This window comes from Apteryx mantelli, chromosome 2 (genome assembly GCF_036417845.1).
Source record: "Apteryx mantelli isolate bAptMan1 chromosome 2, bAptMan1.hap1, whole genome shotgun sequence".
Classification (NCBI taxonomy): domain Eukaryota; kingdom Metazoa; phylum Chordata; class Aves; order Apterygiformes; family Apterygidae; genus Apteryx; species Apteryx mantelli.
Genome location: NC_089979.1, coordinates 26,213,205 through 26,228,648, shown reverse-complemented (window position 1 = coordinate 26,228,648; position 15,444 = coordinate 26,213,205). Strand labels below are relative to the sequence as shown.

The 15,444-nt window shown below is 36.0% G+C and overlaps 1 protein-coding gene across 1 annotated transcript in view; it reads right to left on the bottom strand.

Annotated features, from left to right (window-relative positions):
- Positions 1–15,444, bottom strand: part of VPS13B (vacuolar protein sorting 13 homolog B) — a 489,316-nt gene that overhangs the window by 95,526 nt on the left and 378,346 nt on the right. The window contains exons 35-36 of the mRNA XM_067290363.1: positions 14,626–14,763; positions 2,970–3,377 (exon numbers count right to left, since the gene is read on the bottom strand). Coding sequence (XP_067146464.1) covers positions 2,970–3,377; positions 14,626–14,763 — 546 coding nt within the window. The remainder of the gene's footprint in view (positions 1–2,969; positions 3,378–14,625; positions 14,764–15,444) is intronic.

Sequence of the window (15,444 nt, the reverse complement as noted above, 5' to 3'; positions counted from 1 at the left end):
TGAATAATAATTCAACTAATTAGCCACTTTGTTTTTCAGAAGCTATGACTTTTTTTACTTTCATAAGAAATTAAGAAGAAAAATTAAAACAGAAGGCCTTTAGCTTCCGTGATTAAGCTGGGAAAGTCTAGAGGGAAAACTGGCAATTATTAAAAAAAAAAAAAAAAAAAAAAGGCTATATGGCAAGCTTCTTTCTTAATTTAAGCTAAAAAATCAAACCATTACACGAGGTCACGCACTTTTGTTTTCCCCCTATGAGGGAGGAAAAATACCGACAATACATTCTTGCGAGTGTTTTTTTTATATAATTCCTAGCAAATAGGATTCCTTACAAACCAACTTCATATCCTACATTGAAACTCATCTGGAAAAGGGGTTGTTTACACTGTTTATAAAACAGTGCCACATAAAATGTGTAAAAAACCATATTTCACTAAAAATAGCTTGCGTAAGTAAGGGATTAGAGTAGTTTCTACTGCTATAATTGTTCCTTTGTAGTTTTTTCCATGATGTTTTTGAACAGTGTTTTTAACTATGTTTATTAAAGTCAGCACATCAAAAAGGATCAAAGAGAAAGCTAGTGAGAACCAAAGAAACCCCAAGCGTATTGTGTTGTCTCACTGGGGAGTTATGCAGATTCAAGTAAACAAGTGCAAATTGTTGAGGTTTTAATGAAAATTTTCTACAATTATTGTATCTGAAGTCATTCTATATAATAACATCTGTACAGCAGATGGCCATACTGTACAAAAGGCAAGCAATGCTCCTTTTCCTTTCTCTGTTTTAACAGTACATCTGAGATGACTACTTTTGTCATTGTGCTTAGTTTGGTTCAGCAAATAATTCGTAAAATGCAGCTGCTGCAGATGGTCACAATAGTTATATGACTGTAAAATCAAAGACACAGTGAAGTATTCGCATATTAGTTTCATACTATAAAAAAATCTGACATTAACCCTGTTCAGCTCAAAAGGTATATCTATAAAACTTTTTTAAAAAAGAGTAATAGTGAAGAACTGACATATTTAAATATTCCTTGCTCCCAACAATCTGACTGGGACACAGCTACTATATATTTTTTAATTCAGTTAATTTGCATAATTTCTTTGCAATAAAAAAATAAATTTAGTTAGTAACTGTGACATTCTTTTTCTTTTAAGTATTTGTAACACAAGAATATAATACAAATTCCCTGCACAGAGTAATTTATCTTTCTTCCTAAAGTTCTATTTTCCACTTTGGTTTCTATCTATTAATAACTTAAAAAAACAAACAAACAATTTATTAAGAGGATTTCTGATACAGTTTCAATTGGTTTTGTGGATGCGTCTTTCATACTTCTTGAAACTTAAAATGATTTCTTGTACAGCCACACTAGCATTCAACACCTTGTGTGCATATGTTTTTGTTTTTATGAAGCAGAAAGATAGGCAACTTTAATTGGAGAAAATGTGAAAAGAGTCTGCTGATGTTTATTTATTGTCTGGTTACACAAGTTCTTTATATTAAATAACTAACTTCCATTCTGACTAGATTTGGCATCAGTATGGCTTTATTTAATAGTGCTTGCCAGCCTACAAACATACTGAAGATTCACATAGAGCTTGTGACATGAAAAATAAAGCTGTTTCCGCGCACTGCCAGAATTAGGAACTTTGCAGCAGAAGGCTTCTGCGGCTTCACATGCGTGGCAAGGTGAGTCCTCCTCCGGGGAGGATGAAAACTCCAGGGCAGCAGTCCACGCTGCTGCCTTTGCCAGACTGCTTTATCGTACGGTGCCGGAACAGGCTCTGCTTTGATATATTGAAGCTTGCTGTGGACACTGTAACGTACCATAGGAGGGATAATGTACGAATGGTAGAGGGGAAGTCAAGGAAAGAAAGGGGATTATAACACACAAAGAAAACGAGAACTATTTAAGGGATATTAAAAAGGCCCTTTACTCAGTTGCAGTTCTTTCTACGCTAAGATTGAGATACGACTGGAAAAGCGTGGGAATGGAGTCACTGTTCCTGTCTGTACTGCTATTTATTTATGGATAAATCAAGAGTTTCAGGCTCCAGCACTTTCATAGGCTTTCATGTCCTATGAACCTTAAATTTTTCATTTTTAGCTTTTAAAACAATAAAGCAGCACTGAGACTTGCTGGCCTGAGGAGACATATTTCTGATGAAAAAGAAATAAACCATCACCTAGCTTGGCCTAGAACTTGCACCTCTCAGCTATAGACCATTTTCTTTCTCTCTCAAACTAGTCTCCCAACCACCTAGGTCTGGCTCATCTCCAAATTATGCAAATGTACCATCTTATTAATTTTATTAAAATACTAGCCAAACTCTTTATGGAGTTATTCAAAATTTCTCCATCTTAAAGAAACCTATTTGGTGTTCTGCTAATTCTACCCAAGGTGTAAAATTTATCACATTTTTGCAGTAATGAAAGTAGTTGTTGAGAGTGGAACTCTCATTTCTCTGTGTGACTCTCAGCTGTGCAGAGGAAGCATGTTAAAATTGAACCCTTCATGGGCCTGGAGTAAAATAATGGTATGATAACTACACAGTAGCATATGTCCAGTCTCCAAACAATTTTCTTTTTTTATTTTTTAAAGAAATTTAGGGTCATAATGATAAAACATAGTTACTGAGTTACAAAATTTTGTCCTGTGAAGTATATGCTGCATTATCAGAATATAAGAATAGTCATTCTTGTAACCACTATTCCATCTAGAATTATGTCAGTACATTAGTAATTACAAGGTAGGGGATATTAACCACAAAAGTACGCACCCTTTGCTACTGCCTCACTGAAAGGGAAACTCGGCAATCGAGTCTATCATGGATTTGCTATTTTCTGCAGTGGATTTACTATCATAGCTAGAGGCGCTTCCCTAAATTCCCCACGCTTTAAAATGGTTAGTATACCTCTATTTGAACAAATCAGTAGCACTTCTAATTTTCAAAAGCTCTTACCTGCAGTTTTATGTCCACTTTTGATATTCAGGCTTCCACTGAGGTTTGATAAAGAGACTAGCAAACAAGGTTTACTTGGATGCGGGATGGTTTCCATAGAAACAACCATTTGAACAGTGTGAATGGAAATTTTCTGGAAGCAGGAAAGAGCTCTCCACAAGTTCTCTTGCACCGGAGTGTTCTGCGCACCACTAGCGTCTGCCGCAGGTAGCAAATCCCTTGTACTGGAGTGTTTGGTTGTTGAGGCGACATCCTGGTTTGCAATAATACCAGCTGAGTTAGCAGCCTCCTTGCTGGGTTCATAATCATTTGTGTTTACGATTTTCTTCAAAAACTGGTTTATTTGATCAAGTTTGACAAAACTGAGATTTGCCTTCAAAGGCTTTGATACATCCACATTTACATCAGCTGTAGGAAAGAAAGGGAGAGAAAAATATTAGCAGTTATACTGCAATCACTCATTTAATGGAAAAATATTAGCCATTTAGAGAAGATAATATTTCTATTATATGTTTCATTGAAGTGATTGAATCAATGGTAAAATATAACAAGGCAATGTTTTTATTAATAAGTCTGATTTAAAATCTTATGAAAAGCACTATAAGCAATCTTCATTATTTGCAATTTTAAGGGAGGAAAATGACACAATCTCAATCTTATTTCCTTCTTTCTTTCCAGGGATCGCCACGGCTTTCTGAAAGACATATGCTTGGTCTGAGTGTGTAGGAGGGTAAATGCACGAGTCCTTATGTATCACAACGAAAATATACTTCACATTCTCTTGAGTTTTACATACAGTAGAACTATTTGACTAAACTCCAATGCCAACAGCGAACATTTTCAACATGTTTAAATGAGTGAATAACATGTATATTCTTTTGTTTTTGACAAAGCTCAGATGTAGAATTTTTCAATGCATTTTCATGCTTAAATGTGAAAAAAGGAGCAAACAAAAACTGAGGTATGGTTAGATTTGTTTGTTTTCAGGGAGACTGAAATAACCTAATATTTTAAAAATTATGTTCTTCTCCCCTTTAGTAAATGATTTTGGTACTTCACAGACTTCTGAAAATCTCACAGAATTTTTAGAAATTTCAAATAGCATGAATGACATTGATAAAAGTGATATTTTTAGTAGTGGTGATGTGATTACCAAGATTATTTCACAGGGAAAATAGGATTTTATGATAGCTGAAACTTATTTCTGTGCTGCTATCTACCTCTCTGTCAGTACATTATGCTTCATTACAGGAATCCAGCTTAAACTTACAGTTTTTTAATTATTTCATTTCAAATTCAGTTTTCACTCAGTAATGGGCAGGAGGAAAAGCTTGCTGTTTTATTTCCCCCAACCAAGAACCGAACAAAATATGACTAAAATTCTGTGCATACATCCAAGCTGTGTTAAAGGTTCAAGGAAAAGAGCACTGCTCAGTTTCCAGTTTCACTATAAATACATACTGGAAACACGGCTTGTTGAAGGGTTTACACTGATTAACAAATATTTCATCAAAATTAGGGCCTAGTTTTAAGTTATCCAGGATCATTTTCTACTCTTAATGTTGATGCAAACCGATGAACTTGATTCTTCCACTCTTTAGGTTAATTGGAACTTTTTGCCACCATGCTAAGGGCTGCAGGAGCAGAGCCTTCAAGCTGCTCTTAAGCATAGGCTTATACTGACTTCAGAGAGTCTCAGGCACATGGTAAAGCACTTTTCTGACTCTCAAAAATATCTGGCGGTCTAAATTTCAGTTAGATGCTTAGGTACCTTAATAGATTAGTCTCTACATTTTAAACTAGTACTTTTTCTACAAAGATAAGAGAAACTTGTAAGGGCCATTTAGGATTTCTGTTACATCTGAATGAAAAAACAATGATAACCTTCTTAGAAAAGGGTCAGTAGTACTTCACCGGCTACAGCTAATAGAAATTTAAGATCGAAAAACTATTTCAATTATAACTTACAATTTTAATTAATAGTTTTTTAAAAACGCTTTTTCTTGTGTTAAAGCCTTCCTCGCTGAACTAAAGATTGTGGCAAACACTAGCTGACACCTGGGCCTAATAGAAAGACAAATATTAGAGCTAGAAAGCTGGACATAAGAAAAGGGCAAGATTTTGAGGCATCCAAAGCCACATATGACTAACTTGGAAGCTTTTTCAAAATATTTACATAGTTACTTTTTAATTAAAACCAAGGGGAAAAGAAAGGTCCGAATGCTTTTAAAAATCCCAATAGTAATCTCTCCACTGTTCTTGGCACTAAAAAATATCCAAAAACTTGCCTGTCTTTTTACATAAATCATTGGTCCTCTCCTCCCTTTCACTGGAGGAAAAGAGAGCTACAAAGAAAGTAGACTCATGTGACACTATTATATTCATTTACTTATGACACCCAATCCAAGAGAAAGCTATTCCAATTAAACATTTTAAAAAACAACAAGTGAGCAGCATTTTGAAAATGACCTGAGCTTGAAATCCAACTCACTCTAGGATTTGGGTTCCTGAACCACTGAGACACTTTTGAAAAATGTGCCTTATGGAATTAATTTTGAAGTGGCAATAAAGGACTAAAATAAAATAAATTTTAGTTTTGACAAATAATTAAGCATGTAGGTTAGTAAATATGAGGAAAGGCCCCTTATTGACTGGTGTGACAGCTTTTCCATGCCTAACTTGTTTGTCAAAGGTGTATTTTACTGTTACTGCTTTCCTATGGTAGAGCAGCCCAGATGAGAAGAAAATACCCAAACCCCTCCAAACAAAAACGCTTAGGTGTAAGTTGATAGGACAGGTGTCAAGATAAAGCCAGAGAGTAATTTGACTGAGAAAGACCTGAAGAGGAGATGAACACCGGAGCAATAGTTGTGCCTTGGGCTTTCTCAGGCCAGGGCAGAGAAGACTGCGGGGCCCCGGGGAAGCTCAGAGGGGACCTTGCTCAGCACCTGTCCTGTTGGGCCAGTCTCTAACCAGTGCCACTGGTCACCTGCTTTCACAAACATTGCTCTCATCCAAGAAAGCAATAAAAAAATTAACGCTAGACCCCAGAGCAATGCAAATGGCTTCCCCGTTTTTCGTTTGGAAACAGTGCACTTGAACAGTGTCACACAGCAAAAATGCTGTCATGAATGATAACTTGACAAAGCTTTGTATTAGGTTTTTATTATGCAGTGAATCAGCCTCGACAGAAAGCTGTGGTAGCCAGAAGCGTAATTGCAGAAAATGTAACATTGGAACTTCCACTGCAAATATTTTAACTATCTCATAATGACATAGGTTATTTTTACAACCGAGAAAAGAGTATGCAATGAGATTCTTTGGCATTTTAAGTAAAAAAATGTTAAAAAAATAAAAATCCAATTGAGCAATCAACATGTTTTTAGTCTTTGTCCTGTTTTACACTTTAAACTTAGCACTGTAAAAGAAACATTAACATTGCCTCTAAGAAAGACATATTTCAGTGATGGACAGAAACAGAGAAAACTGATGAAATATGAAGAGCTATTTATAGCAGCTGATGAAGATAGATGTTCAGCAGCTTCCCCAATCATTCAAAATGGGCAAAAAAGAGATATTACATGTAAAAAGGTCACCTAGATGCAGCTGGAATAAAACTCCCAGGGTGCAAAACCCAGGGCCACCAGTCTTTTTGGCTGATGCAGCATAGACTCTGGACACAACTGCTGCCCACAAGTAGGAAGACACAGGTTACCATCATTCAAACAACTCTTTGAATTGTCCAAAATTACATCAGAATTAGGACAGGGCAAAACGTGGTTTAAAGCCACCTTCAACTCCTCAACTGGATCCCTGTAAGTTCTCTGGTTTGCCTGCTAGTGGCTCACTACTACAGTGATACCCCAGTGCTTTACATTTAAGACATAAGAGCAATACCAAATTTTGTCAGGTGTATTTATTGCCAGCAAATAAATAGCAAATAAATTCCTGTAGTTGTAAACAGGTTAAGTGAATTATTTCTGGTTATGTTTCAATCAAACTGAACTAGATGACATCAAAGCAGTATTTTTTATTAGAATGTAGAATTTGAATTGTTCTGTCTATTTCTTCACTACATCTCTTTATATCACCAAGTAAATCCATGTCTGTCAATTACTAGTTTCTAATTACCCTTCACAACTTTCTGAACAGCTACTAGGAAACAGAATGATGAAATAACTATTGAGTTAAAAGGAGATTAGATAAATATAAATAAATTACACTTATTATATGCTCCCACCACACCAGGAGATGACTTAACAGTGAAAGGAAAAGAATCACATTGCAATAATGAAATCAGAGAGGGAATTCAGGTCCCAGAGGCGATTCTACGGAGTTTATGTTAATGTACACCTTGTGGGGGACTGAAAATCAACTGAAATAGTTTCCTGAAAACTGTTTCCAGCTATTTTCTCATTTAAAATGTTCCAACTTCACTTGACCCATTAGTCATCATATTACTTACATTTATTATGTATTTTGAAATCTATTACAAAAAAACCAATGAATTCAACATGGCCTGTTTGAACAAAATCATAACATCTATAAAAGAAAACCTATAAGCAGCACACTGAAATTCCTGTCCGAAAGAATTTCTTCTTTTGTCATTTTATTACTTACAACTTCAGATAAAAAATTTCAGTGTTATGAGTATTTTACCCTTGTTCTCTATAACATTCACATTTGTACTGTGAAGGTATAACTTTATTCTGTGAGTTTAGGATAATGGTATTATTCAAAGGTAATTTTTATTTGGTAAGCTGAGGATGAATAAACAACACAAAGGTAACAGAGCTCCTAGCAAGTTGCTTTAGGCCAATCCCAGCTCTTAATGAAGTCAGTGGGCTTATCCTAAGATATTCCATAACTGAATTTACACCAGATTATTATTTCTATGACTAATAAACTACTATAGTTTACCATAGTCTAAATCCTCTTAATCTGAAAAATCAGAAAGCAAACTTCAGGAAAATTATTTATAAGCTCTCCTAAGACCAGGATCTTTTCACAGACTATGAGAAAAGTTGAACTATGAGAGAAAAAATGTGGTATTTTCCAAGAATCTGTTGACTTCTCATATCCCTCAGTCTGCGACAGATCTTTCATTTCTCACAGCTAGTAAGAGAAAGGCCAGATCTTCCTCCTTCTGGTTGCACACAGGACTTGCTCCCCCCACTCCAGGAACTTTCCAGAGCACCTTGCAAGGCTGTAAAATATTAAGTTTTTTCTTAACAAAATAGTCATGCTATAAAAGAGACTAATATTTGCCTAGAACTCTTAGGAGGATTGAATTTCCCAGCCTGAAATAAACAGGAGAGGAGCAGACAACAGGCACGAAACATTTTACCAGCAGTCATATCCTTTCTCTGGGAGCCACCCTTCCAGATATAAGAAGTCTAGCAGAGGAAATCTGAGGAAGGTGAAGGTAATCTTGAGCCCTGATTCTGCTTTGAAGTCAGGGTGGCCCCTTAGTAACAAGGAAGAGGCTGAATTGCTAGAATTAAACTTCTTATAAAAAAAGAGGCACACACACATGTAAAGCAAAGATTAGTTATACTGTTCCCAATTGTCCCTGGTCAGTCATCAAAAGAGTGACAAATTAAAAGAAATTGAAAAGCAAAAAGAATCCAAATTAATTGTTTTTATCCTCTAATTCATCATTCCTGATTTGGATCAAGGGAAAAGAAGGCAGAAACTCGAGACAAGGCTGCAGAGGCCATCTGCAGTCCATCTTGTACTCTGCTTCTGTGAGACAGGCGCCAATTAGCTGGGAAGAAGCCAGTAGTCACCGCTCAGCATTTCTACCTACCTACTGCGTCCGGGCGCTGCAGCCCTACCCACAAAGCTCTCTAAGGCCGGTAAGGCCAACAGCAGCCCTGCAGGAGCCCCGCGGGGAGCTCCCGGCGGTAACCACTCATGCTTCCACAATGTGCTCCACCACTGCCATTACGCAAAGGGGCCATCAAGACATTAACAGGTTTTAGGTAGACACTGGCTAGGTTTGAGAACTCAGACAAGGCTCAGTGAGGTAATTACACTATTTTTTAAAAATGGTCACAACTGAACCAAAAGAAATTGTTGTAGGTCTAGAAGAACAATGGAACCATTAAATAAAGATAGTGGGTTACTACTATTTATAGGATGTTGACTGAAATGAAGCAACCGTGCAACTACCAAATACTTTCCAGAAGTGTCTCAAGGGTTATGTGGCTAGGCCAAAAACTACAGCGGGGCTCCTTCTGTATTTGGAGGCGTCACCATGAAAGGAAACCCTTACTGAAGAAATATTAACTGTCTCGTTAGAGAATTAGGAAAGCTGAAGCACAGCGAGATGAAATAAATTGTCCCATGTCATGAAGCAAGTATGTGGAAACAAAAAACCCCTCATAAATAGTAACTCTCCATTATCTGCTTAGCGGACAAACAGTACATCTTGATTAAGACATATATGAAAGGAAAAAGAAAAGTTTTACAAAATTGAGCAAATACTAGAAATAAGTTTTAAAAGAATGTCAATATAAGGCAAAAGATACCAAGAAAATACTTTCAAAATTTTCTATCTGGCTTAGGCACCCAGTTTCATTTTCAATACTTAGGCATCTAAGTATTCGTTTAAAACAAGTGGGATTTGGATTTCTAAATATTTCAGATACTGCTTTTAGAAAGATACTTTGATAATTTTACACATTATTACATTGAAACTGCAGACAGTAAATGCGTTACTAACAAAGCAATACCTACTGGCTGGTACACCTGTTTGGAATATTTCTGTTTGTCCTTTTAATCAAATAAATATCATTTCATGGCTACAGTGTCAGCGCTTTAAAAACTTGTTTGTAAAAGAGCAAAGGGAAAAAAAACTACTAGAAAGCTCAAAAGTTTTGCAAATGACCCAGAGTTAATTAGAAAAGTCTGCACCCTGGCTAGTTCCCCTTCTCACGTGTCAGCTCTCATTAAATCAAAAAATTCTCATTTCAAAGTTAACAAACACCATGGTTAACAAAACTGTTAAACTGGGATCAAGTGGGCACATTCCGGGGTTTATATATGATGTCATGCTAAGCAGCCTACAGCTGAACTTGTGAGTAGTATGAATGATTTTTCAATATATTAAGTATCTGATCTAATGCTAATTTTCTCTCTATAGGCTAACTGTGCTGGGAACAGGTGGCCCTGCTTTCAATTACAGAGGGCTAACATGCCAGTGTGAGGCCTGGATTAGTTCACCTTCTCACAGGGAATTTGCCTCGGTTGGGAATGGATTTATTATGGCTTCACACATGGAACGGAGCTCATGTCAGCTGAGGGCAGCGATACATCATATGATTCAAATTAACCTGCTGTGGACTGTTCCGCAGGGCTGATACTGTGTATTAAAATGACGACATTTTTAAAACAGCTTGAAAGAAACCAGGATTGCTGAAGTGCAATGGTTCCAATTTGTTCCAACTAATCTATCACCTGCTGGAGATATTATTCTAGTGGGTTTCTGGTAGCTGCTATTTTCCAGGTTTCTCCAAGCCACTGACCTTGCTAATGGATACAATTGTTGCCTTTGGTAATAAGAAAAAAACCCTGAAGTGAGAGCTATGGCGCAGCTTTGTTTCTTCTCATGTATAACTATAGATAGGGTGCAGTGCGTCTCACAACGTCCACGCAGCGCTAGGGAGAGACATGGCGGAAACAGAAAAACCCTGATTCTTATTTTATCATCCAACGGGAAATGGTATTTCTTAGTTTGTCTGGATAGTTTGTTCTACAGAAATTATTTCAAATGGCAAAATATCAAAGATCTTAGTTATTTCACACCTAACCTCTTTCCAAGAAAATGCTGGGAGAAGAGGATTTTGGCATAAAATGTTTATATTTTGCTTGTATAAGTATTTTAAGGCAATTTGTAAGCTGTACCTCATGAATTACTGAAATGTTTAGTATCACTTACATGCAGAAAGAATACGTCAAAAGACAGCTTTTAAAGTCAATAAAGCATGTTTTTAAAAAAAATCTAAAGAAAGAATTAGTAGGCAAAGATAACAAATTATAAAAAATATTACAAGATGGTCATATTTATTCTTCAGCTAATGAATAATATCTAATGCTGAAGCAATAAATAGTTCACTTATATGTATTTGAGAAGAATTAAATGTAGACTCCAGTAACAGATTGAATATAAAAGAGGATTGTGCATACTGATAGAGATGGAATTTAAAAAATTTTAAATAATTAGTTACTGTAGAAAGAGAAAGAATAGTCCTTTAATACATTGTAGGGTTAAAGTTGAGGTCTGTTCCCACAGGCCTGATGATGAATGCTTATTTCTCCTAGGATCCTATTACCTAAAATCTGGAAGAAATATCATTTTTCTTTAGTTGCCAAAAATGTACAAAATAATCAACCCATGTGGCAAGAAGTGCATTAATGTATCCTGTTATTCCCATTTAATTAGTGGTTTCCAAGTTTAGCTACTTGCTGTAGTTTTTTGATCTCCAAGTTAATATGGACTGACAACCTGGTTTCCTGTGTGGTGAAAGTATACAATTTTTCTGTGGAACAGTATCTACTTATCTGCTTTTACTGACAAACTATTTACAAGGAGCACAGTTTTTATCTAAGGCAGCAAACGCTGGGGACCATTTGCAGGTTTTTTCTTTTAACTGCTTGTATAATAGTTTGCATCATAAAACATAGGCATGTTTGACCCTAATATCTGAAATTTAACCTCAGCATGCCAACAAAATATTTCTGAAGAAAAATGATATTATGATTAAACCACTGAGCTTTGAATACTGAAATCCATACAGAAAACTGTATTCACTTAGCATCACAGCTGCTATATCCAGATTTTTGCCTGCATATGCACAACTTTTAAAAATGTCCAGAGAAGCAGATCAGCTGTACCCATCAGCTACCATCTATTAGTACGTATTGCAACCAATGTATATTAAAAATTTACCTATTGTAATTATAAAATTCACATACATAAATGAACACAAAAATATGCAGCATGTCCTTAGAAAATACGCAGACTAGTAGCACCGTTATTTGGCAAATGTACACAAGAAACCACTAGACCTTTGACTGAGGCATGCACATAAGCATAGGCACTCCAGCAGTGCATTTGTTTATTCCGTTTATGAATTGTGATGTCTCCCATCACAAATGTCATTTGTCTGGTGACCTTACAGGAGCTCTGAAGAGGTTTGCTGAAGTTCTTGTCCTTGATGAACAGCTGCAGGCTTAGTTTGGATCTGGTAATGTAGAAGCTACCTCACCCTGGAAGAAGCCTTGGTTAGAGGACCTTTTCCTCCCAGTAGTTAATAACTTTTTTCCAGTAGTCTGCTAATGAGTTGCCAAGCATCCATAACTTTCTTGCATGTGCTACTCTGATGCAATCACATGCTGAAAGTGTCTTTCATTCCTGATCCAATGAAATTTCCAATCCCCATGGAATGCATTTTGGTTAAAGTTAGTTTATTTGAAGAGGATCTCCTGTTGTAACACTGGAGATTAGAAAAATCTCCAAAGGAATTCAGCTCTGTTTTGTTCTATTACCCTGCTAAAACAATTTATTGAAATTCAAGGTAATTATCATTGAGTCATGTTCAACAGTCGTTCCAATTAGCAGGAAAGATGATAAAAAAGAATGCTTCTTAGCTCAGAAGAGATCTTGGAGGAAAGCTCTGAATTTATATATGCTTTAGGATAATAAGCGGCCTGAATTTATGATGTATTAATTTACTGCTTTTCAGTTCCCTGTTTAGCCAAATACTACGGAGGGGAGAGATTTAACACTGATTCAGGATCTGACTAAATCGTTGAGAATGGGGTAGAAACTCAGACCACTCATGTCAATATATACTTAGCGAGCCGACTTGCAAAGCCACCGACTTCCTTCTTTGCTAGTTTAGTTAGAAGACTGTCCTACTGACAGGAGACTGCCAAGGAAACAACTTCAGGTAAATAATTAAATATACTGGCTGGGCCAGGAAACTACAGTGAGAACCTTGAGAAATGGGGAATGGAGAGACAAGGCATTTGAGAATTTGAAAATCTGCCAGAGATGTGGAGAGAGAGGACTAGTTCACAAAAAAATAGGAAAAAAAAAGGAGGATAAAACAAAACCAACCTGGCAGCAGTGACCAAAAGATCATAGTGTCAAGAGAGAATACATTTCCCTTCTGGTTTTGGACTGGAGCCCAAAAATCTTTACTCTCAATATTCCTCTGCTTTCATCAAGTAAATATAAAGCCACTGATAATAGGTATCTTTTCCCCTCCTATGCTGGTCATGCTTAGAATGAAAATCCACTATTCCTATCAATCTGTTAGTTCAAATGTCAGTAGAACATGCAGTAGGTCTGAAGGTTCAAAATCCTATTAATGAAGCCAAATAGGGATCAACTTAACAAAAATTCTGCATTGTCAGGTGGTTTTAAAATCTTGTATTAAAAGAATGCTTTTAAGGCAGCACAGAAAACTGAAAAAAGGGCAATAATGAAGTTGTTCATGTACTTATTCTTTCCTCAAGAGTCCTGCCTGACTAAGTGGGAAAATGGATTTGCAAGTTACTTGACCATAGTCTTCACAGTCAGCTGGCAAGTTTTTATGTCTCATTCTCTGGTGGTTCAACTTGATATACTGGGGTCTGATATGCAGAATTGATCACGGCTCCATCCAAAGACAAAAGGAACTGTGCTTCCAGCATCTAAATTTCTACATTTTCTAAATACCTTGGAAAATGAAATTGTTTGTTTTAAATGGGTAACCAAAACCAGGAAAACCCAGTACTGAAGAGTTGCTCACAAAATGACAGATAACAGATCTTTCTGTGTGCTGAGTGAAGTAAGGCTATTCAAGAAAAAAAGAAGTAACACATTTCAATAAATAATTTTTTAATTTAATTTCTTAAATAAATAAGAACAAGAGGTGAATTATGATAGCACAGAAAAATATAAGTTTATTTTTTAACTTTTAATGTAACTTTATATTCTAAATTAGCAGTGTAGTTATAAATACATAATTCACAAAACAGAGAACATATAATGTACTTCTATTTGCAGGAGTTTGTGACTCCTCAGGAGTGAAACTTCAAGTCATTTATGTTATTCTGCATAAATGCTAATATACCACACCACTAATATTCTGTGTTAGTTAAACAAATATGGTACAAATATTTTTTCAATTTTACAGTATCAACATTTTAGATGATAGAAATTTGTAAGGCCAGGTACCCAGATTCCAACGAACCCAAGAGAAAAAGGCTCATAAAAATCTTCAGAAACAATTCAAAAGCAGCCTTGGCTGCCTTTGTTTTGCTAAACATAACTTTAATAACTTTTAAAGTCACAGTTGTTCTAGGGCTAGAAACAGGTAGTTTTCATTTTGTTGGAAATTTGCCAATCTCAAACTTCTAAAGGAATAAGATTTCTAGATTTATCCTAGAAAGAAAATAATTAAACAGGCCTTAAACCCATGTAGAGTAGGACTGACCATTCCTCCACTTTGACCTCAGTTCAGGGTAATTGCTGGAGGAAAATTCCACTTTCATCAGCAAGGAATACAACATTTTTCTGATAATCTAATGTATCAGTATGTCTATGTGTGCCTATCTAGTAATAAATTACATTAAAAAACGGAGATTAAAGTGCAATGCTTACCTGGTCCATTAAGGAAGTCTTTAATTTGCACTGTGATAAGAGGAGGTGGAATACCACTTTTAGCGTCTACCTCTCCTGCCACTGTCTGCAACCAAATCTTGCAATAATCTAGAGCTTCCGGTAGAGTCTTTCCAGGATCTACAGTTGATAAGGATCATATTCATTAATGACATTCCAGGAATGTGATATATAGCAAAATACTACATACAAAATTGATTGAGTAAACTAAAATGTTCAAAATATATACACAGTGGTTAGTATTCATCTGTTACACACAGCATTTGCGCCTACAGACAGACGTGCATGTGTATGCAATGCAGGCACACATATGCTGGCACACATATGCATACAGGCCATAGCAGTAATTACACACAATACAGAAAACCTGCAAAAAATAGCAAGTAAAATATGAGTAAAAAATAGCACCTGCCACAAGATGACTTTTAATGTCCCATAATTTTAGTGTTAATCATGATGACACTTTAAGAGTCCTTGCAAAAGAATCAGTGCTTAAAAATTGCTACTGTATTTTCACTGCCAAGTAGAGAAAGTAATAACAAAGACAAATTATGACCACTGTCAAGGATAGAGCATAGTGACAATGCAGTTATAGCATTCAGTTTGGGGTTTCACTCACATATCATGTTTAGCTTTTAAAAATCAGTACCTACACTTGTATACCATCTTGAATGGTATTCCTTTGATCAGTCCATAATATTATAAAAGTACATTAAAATTAATTTCCTCCAAGTGCTATGCATTTCTTCATTTTCTATATATCACAGATGGTAGAAACAGCACTGTATAAAGGCTTTTTAA